Genomic DNA, 23,064 nt, shown 5'->3' on the forward strand with positions numbered 1-23,064 from the left:
TCCTTTGTGGAAACAGGAATACACAAAGATATCTCTCATCCTCCTCTGGCAAACAGTGCCTTCCTATCCACGTGGGAATTTTGCAGATCAGATGAAGCTTAGGAGAAAGAAGTTTGGTGACAGGCAGCAAGAGATCACTAAGACAGCAGTAAGGAGCAGCCACGATCTCCTCATTGCTCAACCATCCAAAGGGGCTTTGTCTTTCTTACACTACAAAGCAAATGTAATGTCAAGTAATAACAACCAAACCTTCTGGTTGTGGGAACTTCAGATTTCACAACTTAGCCTAGATTCAGGAATGCACTTAAGACATCTAGAGAGGAAACAGGCACCTACTGAGACTCTGAAAACAGATTTGGCACTCTACCTGGCTCTGAGTGTCTCAGCAGTGCATGACTTCCACATACCTAAATACCTTGGAGAATCTGTCCCTCAAACCAGCCATTAATTACAGATCTGAAACATGCAGACTGAGAAGGAAGAGAGCATGAAGCACAAGAAACACATCCTGGGCTTTCTGTAATAGGCACCTTGTGACTCTGTGACTCTGCATGAAAGGCTGGTTGAGAGCTGGTGAAGCAGCATTTAACTCTGCAGTGCTGACCATGCACATCCCAACTCAGAGGAAACTTTTCTAACCTTACCTTGCCAGTGCAGCTAGCCACTTGGCTACCTGCAGCCACCTGGCACTCAATTCCAGGGAAATTCCTCAGTATTATACAAACATAATGTGGAGTCTCCCAAATAACATTTTTTCACTGCAGTGTCCCCTGACATTGGGTTAGTTCTTCTCTGGGACACACAGCTGCTTTGAATCACTGGCTTTTAAACAAGGCAAGACAATAAACTACCAGGCCTGCTTGAAAAACAAAACCCTGAGATCCAAGTGGCCAAATTCCCAGTCTCCTGACATTCCACACAGGAAACTGAAGTGCCAGGTGCTTCAAAGCACCAGTGTGGGTCTCGGTGGCAGCAGCAAAAAACCAGCACTGTGAGTTTGTAACTGGGATGCACTGGCCTAAAGAGAGCATTTTAGGCTGCCAAAGCCTGAGATTTACATCAGAGATAAATATTAAGGGTGTCCAGTGTCCACTTTGTGAGCAGCTCACACCATTTACTCATTTTACAGAGCTCAAGCCCAGAGCTGAGCCAGGCTGAAACATCCAGACTTGAAAGCATCAGAGCACAAGCTGGAGATCCTGCAAAGGTGTCTTTGCTTCTCTCTTTCCCCAAAGTTAAACGAGGTATCTCATTAATTGTCTTTCCTGCTACAGCACTGCTTGGCTCCCCAGCTCATGAGTGTTCTGGAGGTTCCTAAGAGGGGAATTTGAATGATTCCCCCACGGAAAGCCTCAGAAAAAAGTTCATGGAGAGAAGGAAAAAAGCTGTCTCCTGCAAAGCACAGAGGAGTGACAAGTTGAGGCCAGCTATGGGACCTGGGACAGCATTCCCAGGGGTTGATGAGAGGCCAGACCATCTGGAGGAAGGACAAACACCACCACAGCTTCACAGGTTCTTGTCTCGTGAGCTGGCCTCTTCTCTAAGGGAAAGGTCCTCCAAGTGCACAGACTGCAGCCTCACTAACATCCCTGGGGCTCCCCTCAAGGTTCCTGGAGAGGAAACCAACTCCTCCCTTCTCCCTATTCACCCACATTTCTATCCTGGCTCCCAGCTCAATTCCTTCTTTTTCTTCAGTTCCCACCCACTCTCAGTCATTGCAGGACTAGGAGGAGGACAAGTCATCCTGGGGTGACATGACAAGGAGAGCAGGAAACCCATCAAATCTTTTGGATGCTGATGTTTGTAAGTGTGGAATGAGAAATCCATTTAACCAGGGCATGTTTTGTTCCACAGACCCTATGTGCAGCATCTGTAAAGTGTCCTGCTAGCAGGACATCCCAAAAAGCTGCACCAATGTAATAAATCTGAATGGGCACAGGTGGTGGCCAAGGGCACATTCCTCTCCTCCAGGCTTGAACCACAGAGTTCAGACACAAGCTGGAGCTCAGAGCCCTTCATCCTGTCCACCAGCACAGCCCAGTCAGTGTAACAGCATGGTCAAAACTCCCCTTCTTCATCCCCAGTGCTTCAGGCTCTGCCTTCTCTGCCCAAGCAAGCACTGGCACAGACTCTTCTCTTGGGTGAGTCACTTCTGTGTTCCTACCTGCTTTTTGTTAGGTCACAGTGCAGCATAAAACACTCTGATCTCCTGACACAGGAACCACAAGCACACCCCGATGTGTCAGTGGGACATTACCCTCAGCTGGTTATTTGAACTGCTTTCCAGTAAAAAGCAAAACAAAACAAAACAAAAAAAAAAACCCAAACAAAAAACCTCACCACCTTTTTCTAGCAGAAACCTGAATATTTCTTCCTAACAACCCCATGGAGAATAATGGAATGGTTTGGGTTGGAAGGAACCTTACATGTCATCCCATTCCACCCCCCTGCCATTGGCGGGGACACTTCCACTAGACCAGACTGCTCAAAGCCTGAAGCTGAGGAGGTTTGTGATCCCAAGCTCCATCTCACCATAATAAAAACACACATCTGAGAAACAAGAATCACTGTACATATACATCATGTAAAAGTTAAAAAATGCTGTGCAGCAGGACAAGGATATTGACTCCCAACTCTATAACAACATTTAGCATGAGAAGCACAATCTGAAGCACTGCACTGAAATAGATGTGCAAATCCTGCCTGAAGCATGTGGCAAGACTGTGTCTTGCTTAGCATCCTCTGTAAAATACCAAATACACACTTAGCATACAAAATTCCAGAGTGCCTTTCAAGGGTCAGGACGCTCCTACTTGCAAAACATCAATCACACACTTTCTGAGCAGAATATATTGAGTACACAGTGATGTTCAGAGTGAAAATCATGTTTGGCCAAGGTAGGAGTGCCTTGAGCACACACAGCACCACAATAACCATCGTGTTAATGCACCCCACTAGGAAGTTTCACACACTGAGACATTAGAAATGTTAACCTTTGGCTTATCTAGCTCAGGTTTACAGCAAGCAGGAAGCCCAATAAAACAATAGCTGTCATGGCAGGAGAGGGGCTTTGAGTTCACTGAGGAGCTGGTTAGGATGACAGCAATAATCTGTATTGTTGCACTGTTCTCACAAATCTGCTGATCTGACAGAACTCAATTACAGTCACTATAAAACAAGTCTCCTCCTGCCCACTTTCCCCCTCCCACCTGCTTAAAGACCAGGTTTAACTCAGGTTTCCTGGTTGAAAAAGGCAGAAAGCCCTTCTGGTAAAGGAACGCGAGTGAGTAAATGGCTATTTCCCACTTCCAAGCACCCTGTGTGTCCCACTGGCATCCACTGGGGCTGTGCCTCCAGGGAGCTGGAACCAGCAGTGAGTTCAGAGCCGGGCACACAAGTTATGAAACTCCCTGGGTTTCCTCTTTCATCGGCAGCCTCTGCCTGCTTCCCTGGGCTCTTACAGCAACAGGCAACACACCACCGAGCGGGGCTAAAGCTGGGCAGGAGAAGGGCACTGCCCCTTCAAAAACCCTCAATCAGAGGCAGTTCAGAGAGCCCAGCAAGAGATTTGGGAACCGAGCCTTTGCCCACATTCTTTGACGCCTCCAACGAAGCTGTTCACACATCTGGCGTGTGGTTACAGGCAAACGAAAGCAAAGGAAACCTTGGGAATTTCAAAGTAAGCCCGGTCCTTAGGGTGGAGCGCTGCCTCTGCGCGGGGAAAAGAGAAAGGCAGCGCTGCCGGGTGTGCCCAAAGCCGTCCCTTACCCAGCCTGATGCCATTCAACGCGGCCACTCTACGGCTCTGCTCCAGCAGGATGTTCTCCTGGGACACGGTGCGCTTGGGCTGCCTCCGGATGCACTGCATGATCCAGCGTGGGGCTCGGGGAGGGCTGGGGGGCCGTGCCACCCCCGCAGGGATCCCTGCTCATCCAGGAGCTCCGGCGCTGTCCCACGGGGCTCCAAGGAGCGAGCGCCGGGAGCGGGACAGCGGCAGCACAGCCGGGCAGGGGAGGGCAGAGTCCGGCCGGGGGTGGGACTGTGGCGAGTCTCTCCTCCTGCTTCACACGCCGGATGCAAAATTAAACCGAGGAGCCCGCCGGCAGCTGCCCAGGTAGAAGGAACAAGTTTTCCACCAGTGGGATTTTACGCATCGTTTCCAGAGGCTGGAGGAGTCGCAGATATTGTTTGTGGCTCCTAATCGCTGCCTTGGGCTCGTCAGCTTGTCCTGCCCACGAGCGCCTGGATCCCAGCTCCACCCTTTCTCTTCTGTGCCGAGCTGCTGTTCCCACTGACAGGCGCTGAACACCTCCTAGCCAGGGCAGATGTGACCCAAAAGATGCTCGGAAACTCAGTTTTAATTCTCTTCCTTTTCCTAAGGGTGCGGAGAGCGCCTTCTCTGCCGCCGATTTCCTGTGTGACTTGGGTGAGTCACTGACCCCACATTTCTGCATAGCTTTGGGTTTATTCTTGTAATGTAGATTTACCCTTCACTCTGGTATAGGAATAAGCCTCCTCAGGGATTTAACAAGTCACCGATTACACAGAATCACGGAATAATTCAGGTTGGAATGACCCTCTGGGGCTCTCTTGTTCAACCACCCATTCAAAGTGAAGAGTCACCTTCAAAGGTAGATCTGGTTGCTTGCAGCCTTGTCCAGGTAAGTTTGGATATCTCTAGGGACAGAGACTCCAAAACCAATTTAGATACCCATACAAAAGCTCAGATGTTCTCAGAAGAATTTCTATGTGATAACCAGTATAAATTTCCTTTGCTGAAACTCACAGCCATTCCCCATTGTCCTGGCAATGGCTGGGACTAAATCCATTGCTTCCCTAGCCATGACCTTTTCTGAAGGGAAAAACAGCAGCTATACACACACCTTGTCACAGAAGTTTTGTTTTTTTTTCCTATTTTGTCATTGCTTTTGCCAGCTGCTGCTGTAAGGGTGAAGGTACTGCAGGGACACAGATCAAACAGGGGTGGATGTCCCTTACTGCAGAATCAGCATATACCCAAGAAAATTAATATCAAACTGCACTGTTTTAGCCACTGTTTTCAACCTAAATGAAGGCTCTCCATCACAAGTCCCTCATCATAGTCAATACAGGTTTTATAAACATTATCTCTGTTTCTGGTGTCTGTCAATCCAGATCTCTTCCCCTTCTTTCTCAGCAGTTTGAAGGAAGCCCTGCCAGCCCTCACGGGGAAGCACAGAGCACTGGGTTCTTTGACCAGCACAAGGACAGGGTCAGTCATTAATCACTGCCATACACCACGGGTGAGAAACTCTCTGGGGACAAGACAGAGCCATTGCCTGGCCTTGAACAGCAGTACATCTAATAACTCTTTATTTATACACAGCCATTGCAGAACACAGACAGCAAAGGAGAATAAAGGCAATTTCTGGATGGGATGTTGCTGAACGTGTTAGCCAGACTGTCAGTGTGTTTGGGAAACACCTCCAGCCTTTCTGGGCCCCCTGCACAGACAGGGGCTGGATGTCAGAGCTGTAATCTTCACAGCACTCCCCTGGGAGCTTTGTTTTTGCCCTGGCAAGGAGGCAAGCACCATGATGTAATGGCTAGATGATATTTATTAGCTATCAGTCTCTGAGCACTTCCCATATTTCACATTGTGCTGGAGAGGATTGATGTAATGAAAGGAGTGGGGAAGTCTCCTGTAATTGCCTTAGCAAAACAATTTGCTTCTACACACCAGCTCTCCTGTCCAGCAGCAACCAGCATCCCATAGGGATTGATCTGGGAACACGCACAGCCCCTGTGCTTCACTTTCTCATTAATTCCTAATAGCAGTGCCAGTGACAGCTCTGCTCAAAGCTTTCCATGCCCTTGGAGAATATTTTACTGTACTTAGCCCTGAAGTTTGCTCACACACTAAGCACAGGGTCAGCATTCAATGAGTTTAGATAGCTCTCCAGAACAGCAGTGTGCAAGCTCTGCTGTTGTGAGGGCTTTGCAGATGTAAAGCAGTTCAAATCAGTTTGTTTTTAACATGAAGATTAAAGAGATAAATCTGGACAGAAATTCCCTCCTTTGGGAAATGACTGAGCTGGATTTATTGTGGTCTTGAGGTCATTTAATGACAATGTCACAAAGCACAGAAGAAGCCTGATGGGTGTGACATGGCTACTGATGTTACACGATGCTGCTGTCACACTCCAGCATGGGAGGAAGTGATTCCTGCAAATGGCTTGTGGAAAAATTCTTCAAGCCTTATTCACTGCAGGTAACTGCACCTCAGTGGGTCGTGCAATTTTACCCATGTGACCCATTCCAATTAAATAAATGGCCCTGGTCACATGAGTGAAGTTATCCACATCCCTGTGCCCAGGATTGGGGCTGTGCTCATCACCCTGTTGATTCCAGCTGGATTACTCACAGAGCAAATAGAAATCGATGGGAATGAGGATGGCAGAACATGGTCCCAAAGTTAGCAAAGTGCTTGAATATCCAGGAAACAGGCACTAGCAGATGGAGTAGCTGCAGTGTCTGGTAGGAAATGGGCTATGTGAGAACACTACAATCCACAGGCTGCTCTTCAGATGATTTTCCAAAATTAATTAATCTCATTCACATCCTTCCACAAGAGAGCTAAGGAAGCACTATTACCACTTCACACTGGGATAAGCAGGTTGGCTTTTGAGTTCTTCATTAGGGCTGCACTTGTTCTCCGACTACCATCATATTTAGGCAATACCAAAAGTGGTACAACCCAAATTGTGATCACAGTCTCTTTAGAGCACATTAACAAAAATGACATGACAAAATTCAGCTGCTGATTTGCCCAGACTTGTGATAATTTAGCAACAGAGTAAAAATACCTGTGCTGGTGATGACTTCACCACTTCCCCACCACGTCATGCACATGATGCAAATTAGAACTAGTAATGCCTATGGGAACTACATATCAAATAATAAATGTCACGTTCAGGGGAGATTTTCCCCCTAAAGAAGCCAAAGGTTGTTCCTTGCTTGGTGTTTGTTACCAAGAAGAAAAAAACCCAAGTCTTTTATTACTAAAGAATGTAACAGAAAGGTGCCTTCCATATCTGCAGGGTGCCACCTGCCCTGTCCTTCCCTCTGGAGTCCGTTCCTCACTTCATCCGTGCCCTGCCATATTCCACCTGCAGAAACCCTCTTTCCTCTTTCTCTGCTACCTCCAGGACATCACTCACTGCTCTTAGCTTATTCTCCCCAGTGACACTTCACATCCTCTGAGAAGCACGCCTTGCTGTTGGCACAGCTTCTCAACTCCAGCAGAAAATGCCTGTGCATCCTCTATACCAGCACTTTCCCTCTTTCTCCCCGTGGGGAAGTGGGGATCAGGGAGTGGGTGCTGAGCCCAGATTCATGGGTGCATCCCTGGCCAGGGATGCTGCTGCTTGCTCCCAGTGGGTGCCTCTCCGGAGCATGTGGTGTGTACCAAGTTCCACCTTGTGGTCACACTGAGAACGGGCTTCTCCAGCGGCAAACCTCACATTGGCTTTTCTGGCCCTCTCCCTTTCCTGAATGCTTGAGAGGTCCAGCTGAGCTGGGGCAGAAACTAAATAGATTAAACCTTAAAAATACATACAGGAGGAATTCTCCCAAGTTTTGTGTTGTGTTGCCCTCCAGATCCCTGACTAAAGCCTCCCTCTGCCTGCCCACTGGCCAGGAGCCGTGTGATGGGATCAGCACTGCCCAGCATTTCTCAGCCCCACTTTCTCTCTGGATGTCTCACCCTGTCTGAATGGTCTCTGGCAGGAGAATGGTCCCTCCTCCAGCTCTGACAAGTCCACACAGCTCATCTTTCCCCAAAACAGGCTGGTTATATCCACAGCACCCACTGGGAAGGGCTGCAAGCCCATCACCCAGACCATGCCATCTGCCAGCTTGCTGTGGCTCAAAACCAGGCTGGGGAATGTACTGGAAATTAAACAGTGCAGAGCCCTGGCCCTACTTGGTGTAAACGAAGCCAGGCTGCCTGCTCAGACATTTCACAGACAGACAAATCATGACTTTTATTTGTGAAAACCTTCATACATCTTCCTGCCAGTCCAGGTCCCTCCCAGGGAGCTTGGATCAGTGCAGGGAACAAGCTGTGACCCATCAAAAGCTACTGCCCTGAGCTCTTGATGAAATCCAGGTAAACACTCAGCTAAAGCTCATCGTGCTTGGGAACCCAAAACCAGACTGAAGGTTTGGTTTGCTGCTTCCACTGGTCCCTTCATCACAGTGCACACAGAGATCTGGCTGCAAAGAAAGCGTAAAAAAAAATACTGGCTTGCAATAAATTACAGCTTTTCCAGTAGCTGGTGTGGAAAGAAAGTAATTGAAAAGAAGGGTACCAACTTGATGGATAAGACCAGGATCAGCAGCCAAGAGCACTTGAGCAGCTCAACTGCCCAACTCCCAAGTCACATTTCTGGGAACATGCTGATGAAGATGTTCTCTTCATAAACCCAAAGTCAGCTGTAGGTGGGTCCCAGCCTCATTTTCTAAAGGCCACTTAACAGCTTTTCTCCACATTTTCTTCAGGAGCTGAAATTTCTTTAATAGACAAAACACAGGTCATTCTCAACGTTCTGCAGCAGGGCAAAATTTCTGCAATAATTAAATTGCACAACTGAATTATGCAAAACTAGGGTATTCCCCCCCCTCCCCCCCCCAAAAAAAAGATTTATCTGGATTTTCTGTAACTCTAGCCAAAACCAGCCATTGAGACTTGTGTGGTACCTCAATACAGGGCTTTAAAATGTACCATGTGAAGGAAAGCCTGAGGTGTGAGAATTTCCCCACACAGTGTTTAGGCTGGCTCGTTTAAGGTGTGCAAGTATTTTAATTTAGAAGAAACTGTGTCAAAATCTTCTCTGCCTGCACAAAGGAAAAAAAGAAACCTCTATGTCTAAGCAAGGTCTGCAGCCTTCTGGTCTGGTGGCTGGGCTGAGTGAGGACTGAGAACTTCCACCCACGGGAAGCACCTCAGAGACACATGGCTGAGGGTCAGTCTGCAGGATTTAATTATCTACAATGCCAACAAGGGGCCAGGAGAAGACAGGATAAATCCTCCTGCCTAGATCCCTATAAGCCTAAAATTTCTTAGAGATACTGGCAGTGACCCAGCTGAATCCCACCCTGCGTGATCACCAAGTGTTTATCTGCAGCTTTCCTTCCAAAATACCTTTTTAAATTGAAGTCCCTGTACAGGAACATCAATTTTGCTCCCGAATCATTGACACCTTTGGCTCCCAGTACTGCCTATCCAGACAGCTGAGCTTCCATTCCTACAGAAACCATCTCTTCCCCATACAGATCTCTCTTGCTTTTCCCTGTATCCTTTCATCTCTGCTACCTGCAGCACTTTTCCAAGTGGCTCCATTTCCCTCTTCTTTCTTTTTCATTCCCCATTAAAATCTGTTTTTCCTCAAGCATCCTCTGGCCCTGTCTTAGCTACTTTTGGGCCTGACAGGGATTTACACACTGGCAACAATCTCAGAACCAACTGTGTGCTTTAGTTTTACCAAAAGACATTGCTCAGGTGGAAAATTTAGCAGCTTTTGTGTCAAAATAAAAATGACCCAAAGTGAATTTTACTTGTCCTTTCTGAGATAGGGACGTGTTGACTGTTTAATGTAATGGGATGTGTCAGTATCCCAAATTCCCCTGGACTATGAGGAACTACAGCTCACAAAACTCCCATGTGGTGGATCAAGCACAACCTGAATCAAAGGTGTGTGCTGGGAGCATTTTGTTGCTAGGAAAGGAGATCAAAGTCACCAACTGCTCCAGAGCAGATCCCAGCTGATCCCAAGCTGCATTACCTCCTAGCCTGAAGTGCAGAAGGAGCCTCCTCAGTGCTCCCAGCTCACAAGGGCGGGTGGAGATGATTCATTGAGAAATTTCAATATAGATGTTAATCCTGAGGACTTGCTGGCAGAAAAAAACAAGGAAATGGCCTGTCTTGTAGGATTTTACAAGCTGATGCTCCCCTTGGACTGTGGCAGAGGGCATTCCCCTCACAATGTACGCAATGTTTTGGGTGAAAAGTCAGTGTATAAAAATAAGGCATAGTACAAATTAGCTATTCTACAATGTGTGAGCACAAGGACTCCCAGTTCAGAAACAAACCAACTTCATGAGGCAGGAGAAAGAGTATTAATAGCCCACATTAATTCTGACATGGTAAATACAGCTGTTGTTCTATGTATTTTGGAGGGAAAAAAAGAGAGGACCTGAAAGAAAGAACCTGAGTTTCAACATAGAGCCAGGGACAAAGTATATCCACAACTCACAGTATCAGAACTTTCTGACAAACTATCTGATCCTGCTAAGAATTCCACATGTGAACAACTCCTCTTGTCTAAGTAGTCTGGCATTTGGAGTGACCTTGGCATTTGTGTATATGTGTGTTATGTGTCAAGGAATTTCAATAAACACTTTTTAAAATTCTTGGCTCATTCAACATTTGTTCATTTTTCTGCTTCATACAAAACAGTAGATCACCAGCCACTGAATTTTTCTTGGTTCCTAAACCCAGAGGACTAAATAATATTCACTGAAAAATAACCCACAGGCCAAAATGGGAAATGTTTTAACAGTTCCAGATGTGTTTCTTAGCTTTCTTTCCCCAGTGGCTGCATAATGAATGAGATACCTACAAAAAGTATAGCATTAACCTCTGGTTCACCCTCCTGTCATATTTCTACCATCTGGGAAAATCAGAGTGGAGATTTCATCAGCCTGGGGGAGTCTTTTCACATTTCTGCTGGTAACACTACAATGATTATGTTCATGGGTAATCACTTATTGCTCTATCAGTTCATTTTTGTTTATAGCTTATTTGTAGTAAGAAAGCACCCATCTCATGAAATAAAATAAATACTGGAGGCTTTTACCATTTCTTGTGGATCAAAATATTCCATTTCAACCGGCAGCTGTCACAGCCCTGAGTTGTTTCTGCTCCTCAAAGTAAATACAACGAAGTGGTAACAAAGCAGTACATAAAGTCAGGTGAGGGAATAAGGGAGGGATAGTTTATTACTCTATTAGACAAGCCTCCTAGGCTTGGCACCATCAAAACTAATCCTAAATCTCACATGCTGTAAGGGCAGAGAGAGCTTCTTTTTTTAGAAACATTACTTATTTTGTACTTAATACTTGCAGTGTCTCAGGGACAGCCCCTGAGCCCAGGTGTTTATCCAGGCTCTGCTGGCTCCACCAGAGCCCGCAGAGTTTATTTAGCAGAGCACCCATCCCACTCTCAGTTTCCCATAAAGGGGAGGAGATCTGGATTCCACTTTTCTAAACTTGCAGATGCTTCCCCAGCCAAGGCACCCTTCTTACCAACCAGAGGAAAAACCCCTCCTCTCTCCCTCCAACAGCGCTGACTTACAGCCCCATTACATCCAGATGAGAGAGAATGGGGAAGTGGAGAAGGGAGGAGAAGAGAGGAGGGAAAAACAAAGCTCTTGGACAAGATAAGAGAGCTGAAGCACAAGAACACTTCCCCAGACTTACTGTTGCAGGCGAGGAATGTGCCATTGGATGCCATGGCTGCAGAAGGAGCCAGCAGCAGCAGCAGCTGCGCCCCGGAGTCAGCGCTGCTGCGGGGCGGCGGCCCGAGCCGCCGGGCTCGCCCTGCTCCCCGCCGGCAGCTCCCTCGGCAGGGGCTGCTCCGTGCCCTTGGCTGCAATCGCCTCCTCGCTGTGACTCCTCATTTATCTCTCCCGCAGCCGCACGCCGCCGCCTGCCCCGCGCCCCGGCCGCGGCCAGCGCCGCTCCGGCTCTGGCTCCTCCCCGCTCGCTTCTGGCCCGGCCTCCGCCCGGCGATGCTCCTTTTCCTGTGCTTGCCACTTCTGCGTGCTCTGAACGCATCCTCGGTGGTCCGCAAATCAAGGAAAGGGTCTTCAGCAGGTGCCACAGGTCAGAGTGTGGCCTTTGTCACTTTTATGTGACTCTTTTCACAAGTTAAAAAAAAAAAAAAGAAAAACAACAACAAAAAAAAAAACCCAGTCAGAACTTGCCAGTGTAGAAATAGAAACTGTAACCACAAACGCTCTCAAAGGCATGAGTTTAGGGCAGAAAAAAAGTCTAGCTTTGCATTTGAGACAGCGAGACAGAAAAAACTGCACTGTCCTGAGGCTTTTAGTGAGTGGAACTGATTTCTTCGTGGAACTGATTTCTTCCACTCTGTTCCCTCCTCCTGAATTAGTTATCTTTGAAGGGTAGAAAGATGTTGATGGCAAAGAGGGAGAGGAAAAGGAAAGGAAGCCAGTGTGGGAAAATAAAGTTACTCAAATGTTTTTTAGCAATTGGTTTGTTATTGTTCATGTATGTTTCTGGTTATTTAGGTTATCCTGATGCAAACACTTGATGGAGTTATTGGCAGATTCAAAGCCCTCTCTCCTCAGCAGCTCCACTGACAGAAGAGAGAAGTCTCCTCCTGATGGTGACAGATCTAGAAAACATGTGTTGAAAAATACTTTAGGACAGTTTGTCCCTCCCTGCCAGGAACTGGGCTGCTCCTCTGAGAAACCAGACCTTGCTCTCAAAGAGTTTTACAGTCCACAAATACAAGGCTGCTGCCACCACCCAAGGAAAACAGCCCTAATATAGCAAAACTCCTCATGCTAGGACAAAATTAACAAAGCCAAACAAGTGGAGCAATAAAAGAACAGAGATTTCACCCCATGACTCCTCCCAAGTCCACTCTTCTACCTCACAGTCACCAGCATGGCATGGGGAGGGCTCATCTCCTGCTAGACACTTTCCAAAGGACCCAGGAAGGAACATTCCTTTTTTTTAAACCCACAGACATTGATTCAGATGGGGCAAACAGGCAGCTGCTGGCAGGCAGGATAGCAGCTGGAAGCACCCAGAAGATTCCTAATAGGGCTCTAAAAGTCTCAAAGCAGGGGGATTTTGGGAAGACATTTCACAACCTGTCACCCTTTCAGCTGATGGGGAAGAGTACTGGAGGGAGTGTACAGGAAGGCTGCTGGAGGAGCCAGCCAGACTGGAAACTCCAGTAAAGCTGAGGGCATTATGGTTTTCACAATAGAGGAAAAGAAGAGAATGGCGGCTCGAAAATGGTGACACAAAATGACATTGTAGTAACTCCTTCCCTGTTCCCTGTGTCACACCCCACTGTGCCCACACACTGCCTGGCACAAGTCCTCATTAGAGGTGGACTGGCCAGTGTCCCTGTGCCCTCTGTGGCAAAGGGAGCACTGTAAGAGAGCTCCAGCACTCCCAGAAGTGACATGGACCATCTTGTGGTTAGAACCTCTCACAGCAGCATGGGGTACAATGGCACCATCACTGCTGTGAACACAGCCATTATTACCTCAGGCTGGATAGGGCTTCACCAAGAAAACACAACTGAGCTGCTCTGCCATCATCCTTTGAGACCTGAAGACCATCCCCTGCATTTACTCCTTCATGAGAGCCCACTGTATCTCTATCTTCTTGCCATGCTGCTTTTTCCATGGTCATAGCTGAAGTAGAAGCTGGAACCATAGAATCACTCAGGGTGGACAAGACCTCCCAAGATCATCAAGTTCAGCATTAACCCAGTACCACCATGCTCACCACTAAACCATATCCCCAGGTGCCAAATCCAAATGATGCCTGACAGGAGGTCTCACAAAACCTTGCTGTACTTTTCACTTTTTGCAGTTCCATTTACTCTCCCTGCTTCTGTGCACATCCAGAAGCATCATCACTTGCTGGGAGCACCTGGGGACCTTTCTGCCACCCTAAGTCATAACCATCTCTAAATCTTTGATGGCCTGGACATGTGTGTGTGCTCAGAGCAAGCCAGGCAGTAACACACAGTCTTGCATTTCTTGCATTCATCAGAAAGTCCAGCAGTCACCATCAGAGTGCTGATATGCTGCAGTAGACATCCAGAACTGGAGATTTTACAGCACAGGTCTCATCACAGCTTTGTTTCAGAAGGCTACAGTCCTTTGAGTTGTATTTCTGCATGTGCTTGATTTCCCTTTCTTTTGCATTGCTGAAAACAATATACATCCAGAATAACAATAAAACCAAAGGGATGTGAGCTTCTGTGAGCTGCAGAAATCCTACTAATAAAAAATGTGCTAGGAATAATATAGTAATTTAAGAATGTCATATGAATATACATTTTTTCTTGTCCACACCATAACTACTGTGCTCACAGAGAAGTGAAGTCAAGGCATTTCTAGGCCTGGAGAAGGGCTGGGAGTTGGCACTGCCTTCCCAAAGCAAAGCTGCCACCTTTGCATCTTTGCTTTTGGGAAAAATACAAGGTCAGAGCTGTGATACTTTACTGAGGGACAAGATCTAAAGCCAGGACACATCTTGACTATCCCCTCTGCTCTCCAGCCACAGAGGTGAGGCTGGAAGGAGTTAAATGTCAGGCAGGCTGGGTGAGGAGCCTCTGTAACACCCTCCAACACAGATGACCCTATGCAAAGGTGCCAGGATTCTCAGCTGAACTGGATCCCTGAAAAGTCAAAGAGCTCTCCTATTTCTCTCACTCCTGCACCCTTTTGCATTCTCCTCCTTTGTTTTGCACACACAGCCTAGCCCAGGCAGCAAAGAGCAGTTGCAGAGCTCAGTGGCAAAAATGTTTGCAGGGTTCAATTCCATGGCGAACCACAAATCACAGCAAAACTAAAGCAAAGCAGTTTACCTGTCTCCACTCTGAAAGCATGACTCAAGTGTTGACTTAATTGCACACAGTGGAAGGAGCAGCTTTTCATCTCTGAGGAATGCTACACCGCCCCAACACCAGTGTTTCCAATGGAGAAGATGCCTCCTGGCTCCCTCTGCCCTTCAGAATCTCACACACACCCTCCTCACCCCACTGAAATGTTCCCAGCCACCTCTCCAAAGGATAACAGCAAAGGTCTTTTTTTTGTTTTGCATAAAGGACTCAGGATTCCTGCCACATTTACACAGTGGTTACACAGCATTTGGGGGTTACACGGCCAGCACGGAGCTTTGGCAGCCACATGGGGCTGTTTTTGTCAGCAGGAGAATTACAAAAGCCAACACAAAAGAAAATGTCATATTAAATAGAGTTCATGTAAATGCAGAAGTGGGACAGGAATTCTCAAACACTTTACTTATGGTCTGGCTGTTCAGTGAAGTGGGGTTTTTATACCTTTTCCCAGTCTGTTTACTGGTTTAGATGGGGTGTGCTACTATCCCCAGATCATCAGACCTCTCTAAATCCTACTCTCACATAAATAGATTAACAGAATCACAGAGTAGTTTGGGTTGGAAGAGACCTTAAAGCTCATCTTGTTCCAACCCCTGGTCATGGGCAGGGACACCTTCCACTAGGCTAAATAAATAAGTCTATAGCTGATGGACAGCCACATATCAAACTGCCAGTTGCCTTTTACATTTTGGGAACTGCCAGAACTCTCACAAAAGAGCCTGAACATCCCTGTGGGAGGCCAGCTCCAGTGCCCCAGTGACTCACCTGCCACAGAGGCAATCATTACTCTTTGGTTATCAGGCCTTTCATTAGGTGGACAGCTCTGTTGTTAACACTTCCCTGCCCGTGCAAGACCTGGGGTTCCTAGGACTGATCCTGCCCCTGAGTCTGCTCCACCCAATATTTACCTACCTGCAAATTTTCCCAGCACTCCCAGGTTTGCAGCAGCTGCAGGTCCCTCACTTACAAGGCACACATAGAGCTGTGGGGAAGAGCAGCATTGTGGATCTGCAGGAGCTGGTGGAGATCAGCACCTTTGGAAATCAGCTTCCCTTAGGAAATAAATGGAAAAAAGCTCATGAATGGGATTTATGACTGTAAGAACAGTGAGATTATTTGGTTTATGGACAAGTCGCTGGACAGGTTAATTCACTGCAGTTTATAAACTAAGCTGGAATGGAATTAACACCAGAATCATGCAGCTCAGGGAATGGGAAGGGCAGCCAGACACTTTGTTTATCACCATGGACTGCTGTGCCAAAGTACCTTCAGAGTAAACTATATTGATGTATACATCTGCATTTAAACCATTTATTGCAGCAGTTACTCCCATTTAGGAGAGCTGTACATGGCCACAGGAAAAGGAAGCAACAGATGCTGGGATGTGCAAAGCTAAACCTGCTGCTGGCAGAATCCTGTACGAGTCCCATTAAAATTAATGAGGTATTTCTGCTCGAGCAGAAGATAAATTTGACTTCCTAAGCCAGAAATACGCCTACCTGATTTACTTTATCTCAAGTATCTCGAAGGGTTTTCCCTCCACTTAGACTAAGTAATCAAGAGCAGTTCTAACCACCAAATAAAGCAATAAAACAATCAAAGGAGTCATTTATTACTGTATGGTCACAATTAAAGACTTAGAGAGTTGCCAGTTCAACAAATCTCACATTGATTTCAAGCTGAAAAATTATAAGAAAATAGAATTAAAAGCAAGATTATGCATTAGATTTACAAATTAAAGTCCTAGGTCCCCCTGTTTATTCCAAGGAGTTCATTATATCTCTTGGAATTTCAATAGAAAGGAGACAGTTAAATAATTTTACATCAATTTGACAGTGCTTGGTATTTGGACATCTCACCAATTTTGTCTTCAGACTAATTTTGTTAGTTTTAGCTGAAAGTTTTATTTCACATTTGTTTACCTCATTTCTTCCACTACAGGACATATTTTATGAGTCTCTGAGAGTAATTGTTATGCATATCCATGCTTTAATAAATGTAGTTTTAAGTAGACCCTCTTATGTTAAATTCCCTGACTTTAAATATTTTGATTCTGGGAGAATGAAAATGTCTTTACCAGAGAGTTGTACAGAAAAGTACATTTAGTCTAAAACACTTATAGGAAGATTTTTTGGGGGAAGGGGACCCTAGACACTCCTTTTAAAGCTCTGAAAAGCTCATCTATTAACAGGGAATGAGAAGCTCAAAGCAAACATGGTGCATTTACTTCATCAGCCTCTCAGTTCAGTGCATCAGTAAACACCAGGAATCAGCCCCACAATGCTATCATTTATAACTGTGTGAATGAGTTTGTGAATCTGACCATTAACATGAAGTTACTGTTGCATGAATGAGAAACAATAACCTAATTGGGGAAACTAATGATGTACTAGACTTGCTGCAATGAAAACATGACATGGAGTGCTTATCTCTTGTTTGGAAAGAACAGCAGGAGATTGGTCCCAGGGTCTTGCCACTTTTATCCATTAATGGCTCACTCTGATATTTGACAGGATGAGAGGAAATGGCCTCAAGTTCCACCGAGGGAGGTTAAGATTAGATATTAGGAAAAAATCCTTCACTTAAAGGGTGGTCAGGCATTGGAGCAGACTCCCCAGGGAAGTTGTGGAATCAGCATTCCTGGAAGTGTTCAAAAGCCATGTGGATGTGGCAGCAGGGGGCTGGGACAGGGTTTAGTGGTGGGCACAGTGTTGGACTCCAGGGTTTTGGAAGCTTTTCCACCCTTAGTGATTCTTTGATTCTCTGATCCCAGGTTACAGCTGAGCACAGACCCCAAGCTTCAGAACCCCTGATGTCCAGGTCAGCAAACTCATTTCTAACCTTAAAAGACCACAGTGCTTAGGCCAAACATCTGCTGTCAGGAATGCTTGACATGTGTCTCTTCTTTCTTGCACCATGGCCTCTTTCCAGCCCACAGCACTGGGGTATACAGGGTAAGTATGGGGGAAGGTTGATGATTAATGTCATAATGGCTCCTTTTAATATACTTCATCTGTCAGCTTAATTCCCTGCAACTGGGATAATCACAGTAATTAGATGCAATTGTTCAGATCATTACCTAATTGCAGATCTTTTCACTGTAGCCGGTTCACGTGACTTTTAAATGTGCAGAAAAGATGGAAAGTCTGAATTACACCTATATTATAGAAAATTCTATGAGATATAAGAATGCCCCACAAGTTTAAATTGCACATGAGGATCTTGTGATTGCAGAGCATTCAACATGGGGAATCAGGGATGTTACAAGTAATGCACTTTTATTTCTGGTTCCAAAGAGTTAAAACTGTGCTTCACATAAACACAGTGACATCAGACTTCCCCACCTCCATCTGAACAAGTCATGCAGATTCCAAAAATGTTCTTGAACTCCTAACATCTCCAGAGCAGATGCTTATGCAAAAGGTATGCCAGGAATTCCTGTGTCTTCCTGGTCCTAATTGACAGCCAGCATTTTTGGTGTTAATTTATAATCAGCCATGCTCTTTGAACAGCCAAATATGAGATGAGGAGAATGACACAAACTAAAACTTTAGCCAAAAAAACCCAACAACCCAGACTAGATGGCATTTTATTACTAGATTAATTTTTAGATTAAGATATTTCCTAAATGAATAAAATGATGAACTTGTAAAATCTCATCAAGTGTATTCAAAAGGAGTATTCATCATCTCTGATTTAGCTTCTTATTGTGTCTAGTTTTATTTCATAAGATGAAAGTTAGGAGCACAGTTCAATAAACTGTCACTGAAGAGAGAGGAGCCTTTGAAAAGGATGAAGCAGACCAAATTAAGATGCTGAAGTATCTCAAAATAGAGTAAATACCCTTCAGAGAGGTGGTGATTTAAGTCTGAGATCACACACTGTATCTTTCTTACAAAGGGAATAAGGAACCTTTGCTTTAAGTGCAAAGTAGAACTCAAGTTTATATATAAAAGTACAACTGCCACTTCCAAAATCACGCATTTATACACCTGCTAGAGTGAAATACAGCCTCATTTCTCTGGCCACTGGTGTTATTTGGGTTTTGGAAAAGAAAACACCAAGGGGATATCAGGATGTAGAAAGAACCACACAGGTTGCCCACTGAGGAAGTATTTTATTGGGTTCAGGTGCCTCCTCATCAGTTTTGCAAGCCCGGTGCAGCCAAAGCAGAAAGGTTGAATGACTCATTTCCTTCCTGCTCCTGTTGTCAGGCACCTCAACCATCAAAGCCTTCCCTCAGACACGTCCCCCCTCTGGCTGGAGGAGCCCTGGTTTGTGCAACTGCACGAGGACGTGCCTTGGGAACAATTCCCGGAAAGTCACACAGAGCTGTGCCCTGCTCTGAGCACTGCTGGTGGGATCCCAGCTCCGAGCCCGTGGGCTGAACAAGAATACAACTCTGGAACTGCCATCTGGGCTTTGCCTTTGAATTTTTGGCACCTCAGGCACCTCCCTAAGCTCCTCAGGGCTTCCCTGATCCACCTAGTCTGAATTATGCTGTCACCTATCCTTGTGCCATGTGATACTTGAATTATGAAAACTTCATCCTCCTTGCTGTCTCTGACCATTTGCTTGGTGGAGCAGAAGGGGAGAATTCCCATCAGACATCTATTTTTCTACAGAAATAGCGGACAGACTCCTGCTTTTTATCGGTGTTGGATCTTCTTTGGATGAAAGGTAAAAAGGGCTGCTCTGCCAAAACCTAAGACAACCCAACAAACCAGCTTTGTCTGCTTAATGAACAGTTTCACTTTAAAGTGTTGAAAGCCTGTGGAGTTTCAGCACACAGCCACGCCAGGAGGATGTGATGGGACATGCTCTCACTGGTTTATGCCTTGTATTCTTCAACTCCAATCACGATGAAGACCTGATGCATTTCATTCCAAGGTACCAGCTGCAAGTTCGAGTTAGAATAAGATTTTGAAAGGTTTTTCACACTTTCTGATGAATCAAGGATAATTCTGTGCTGCTGGGGGAATGCAGGAGTGTATTTTCAAGGCCAAGTGCTATCAAAAAAGAATTTGCCCGTTCTACTGAATACCAAAAAAGAAAAAAAAAAAAAAAGAAGAACCATCAAATGCAAAAATTTCTTCTTGTATTAGGTAACTGGCTATTTCCAGGTCGAAATCAACACTGTAGTGAATTTCATGTGAAAGTGCAGAACTTTAGGTCATACTTTGATTTTTAGTTGGTTGCTGCCAGTTTCTGGGTTCTCCTGGAAGGGGAAAAATTGCTGCTCCTTGAACTTAACAACTGTAAAAACAGTACTTGGCTGTGTAAACACAGAAGTCTCTGTGTCATTTCAAGTGCTGCAGGTTGTCTCCCCACCTGTTTTTATTCCTCAAGGCTGCCAGTCCCTACAGACCCTGGATCAGTGTATGCATCCTGCCAGACCCTAGCACATGTCCATGTGTCCTTGGGCATTTTACATGACATGGGGGCAACTGTAAGCAGCAATGTCCTAAGAGCAAAACCTTCCCTTGAGAGACCTTTCCTTACTAAGAGCCTTAAGGGAACTCCTGTGTTAGAAATAAGCCCTAAAATGTTAAAATATAATGTAAGTAGCTCCTAGAGAAGCCTGCCCAGAGATATGTTATGATACAAATACAATCAGCTGAATAGATGGGTTGTTAGGTGTGGTTCACTGCAGGGCATAATGGAGAAAACCAGTCATTTTGGGACTTCCACACTGGTGCTGTTCCTTGTCCCAGTGCCTGCAGTGAGGGCCAGTTAGATGGCAATAAATGAAGGTAAATGACATATACATATACCTTGCTTCATGACTTCCTGGGCATGGTGAAAGGGTACCAGTGATTGTGTCCTGCTATCCTGGGCAGGAAAGAAGATGCTGATTTTCTAGGCAGGTCCCAGTTCCTCTGGCTGGTGAACTCACTGCCTTTGATCCACTGCAGAGCTCACATGGAAAAGCACATACAAGCCTGATGGTTTGGCTGAGCCAGCCTTATCTTTCCCTACCAGCAAAAATGAAATAATACACTGGGAAAGCAAGGTGATAACACAGCTGTGCATTTTGCTGATGACAGACTCTGCGTGCCCTCTGGACATCACCACCTCTCACTCTCTCCCATCCCAGTGGGATGGATTTTCTTTCTCTCATACTGAGTTATCTTGACTGCTACAAACACTATTTCAAGTGAGAATCCTCCCAATTTCAAGTGAGATTCCGCTATTTCAAGTGACATTCCTCCACAGGAACTAAGGGGATGGTTTGGAGAAATTAAAAATGGGATCAGGCCTCTTTAGTAAACCCAAATCTCTTCCTTTTCATTCCTGTCACCAATTCCAGGTTGCTACAGCTTCATGCCTTCTCCTTGTCCTCTCCTTGCACTACAACTCTTTGCACAGATGACATTATCCTTCCTGGGATTAATTTACTTCTGTCTCAAACTACATCTACAAGGGCTTTTAGATACATCTAGCAAGCCATACTCATGTTGTCCCAAAGTGAATAAATAGCCTCCTTGAGATGATGTTTTGAAACTAGAGCAAGATGTTCTTGGTCAGTTGTGCAGCCTTAACTCAGTTTGCCTTCTGGGTCATTCATCTGTGCCCAAGTTCCTGGGGATAAAGGGATAAAAATCCATTTAAACCTACCCTATTCATCACCCTGAAACAACATCACCGGGAAAGATATTGTTTGGAGCTTGGCCTAAATTAACGGTTTTCTGGGAGTTGAAAATAACTCAAGGCAAAATGTAGAAAGCTTTTTTCCAGATGTTCTTAGAGGGGTTGGGATTCCTTTTCCTTCTGAGTTAGAGGGCAGTTCCTCATTGCTCTGCACTTTACAGGAAGAAGATTTTGAGTCGTCTTCTACTCCAAATATTCAGACCTCACCCCATCCTTTATCAGCTGAGGGCCTAGTTCAGCACATCCTCACATTACAGACACTTGTAGCACAGACAGGCATGGAAGAATGATTTGCATTTTTCTCTCTAATTCACCTGATTCACTTACCCAAACCAGGAGAGCAGGGGAATATCTGCAAATCAGTTGTGTCTGACAGTTTGCTGAGAAAACACTTGCCAGATAAAGGTAAGAAAAAAGAAGTTTAATTCTTTGTGCACAAGATGACTGGGACAGCACAAGACAGACCCAAGCCATGGTTTTTTGACAGCCATTGTTTGGATGAATAAGCCCAGACAGAAAAATCACAAGAGGATAAAAAGTAAGTAGTAGGGTGATTTCAGACAGCAGCTCCCAAGGGTGATGAGAAAAGCAGAAGGAACAGACTGCAAGTTTCTCCTCTTCCAAGGTTTATTTTTGCATTTATAGAAATCCTGGCTGCTGTGTAGCAAGAACATCCAAAAGAACTGAAACACAGAAGGGAAGAAAGAACCATATTTCTTACTAAAAACTGTCAATCACTGGGTTATTCCCAGCAGCATAAATTAGCTGTTGTGGAATTCTGCCATGGCATGCCAGATTGCTTCGAGGACAGAAGAGGTTCATACAAACCTAATCCATGTATGTGTGTGTGTGTACATACATACATACATGCATACATATATATATATGCAGAACTGGAATCTGGGTGCAGACATCTCCCCAGTGATGCCCCTAAAGGGTGGATGAATACTGTTAAGCATCAGTTAAACATTTTTCTAGGATCCTGGGACCTTTGTGTGCAGTGGTTTCATGGAGGATCCCAGGATCTCTGCGTGGAGTGGTTTCATGGAGGATCCCAGGATCTCTGCGTAGAGTGGTTTCATGAGGATCCCAGGATCTCTCATGGAGTGGTTTCATGGAGGATCCCAGGATCTCTGCGTGGAGTGGTTTCATGGAGGATCCCAGGATCTCTCATAGAGTGGTTTCATGAGGATCCCAGAATCCCTCATGGAGTGGTTTCATGAGGATGCCAGGATCTCTTATGGAGTGGTTTCATGAGGATCCCAGAATCCCTCATGGAGTGGTTTCATGGAGGATCCCAGGATCTCTCATGGTGTGGATCATGGAGGATCCCAGGATCTCTCATGGAGTGGTTTCCTGAAGGATCCCAGGATCTCTGTGTGGAGGCGTAGCCCATTTCCAGTTTAATCAGAGTGATGTATCTGCCCAGACACTGCCAAAAAGGGATGACTGGCCCCTTTGTGTATGCATTTTCCACATGCTTCTCCTCCTTGTTGGGTGTGTCTGGTTTGTAAGTCCCATGTGGCCTGACTGAAATTACAGCGTAAGTATTTCAGCAGAAGCACAGCAATACCTCACTGACATGTTTTAGAGAGGGACAGACTTCTAGGTACAGGAAAGAAGTTCAGGAAACACAGAAATGCTTAAAATCAGGAAATGTAAACTGGAAGCAAGTGATCTGGTTGACTCATGTCAGG

General features: G+C 45.6%; 1 protein-coding gene across 4 annotated transcripts in view; it reads right to left on the bottom strand.

The window, feature by feature from the left end:
• The window catches only part of PLCD1 (phospholipase C delta 1), a 54,189-nt gene extending 42,399 nt beyond the window's left edge, over nt 1-11,790 (bottom strand). For 2 of the 4 annotated variants that reach the window (XM_021555261.4, XM_085563087.1), the window contains exon 1: nt 11,521-11,790. In XM_021555261.4, coding sequence (XP_021410936.1) covers nt 11,521-11,554 — 34 coding nt within the window. In that variant the 5' untranslated portion in view covers nt 11,555-11,790. Of the gene's footprint in view, nt 1-3,768; nt 4,678-11,520 lie in introns of those variants that run through there. The other 2 variants (XM_021555260.4, XM_085563084.1) reach the window with 2 other exon arrangements.
• Between the last annotated feature and the right edge of the window lie 11,274 nt (nt 11,791-23,064).

Source organism: Lonchura striata, chromosome 2 (assembly GCF_050655825.1).
Source record: "Lonchura striata isolate lonStrDom1 chromosome 2, ASM5065582v1, whole genome shotgun sequence".
Lineage (NCBI taxonomy): Eukaryota > Metazoa > Chordata > Aves > Passeriformes > Estrildidae > Lonchura > Lonchura striata.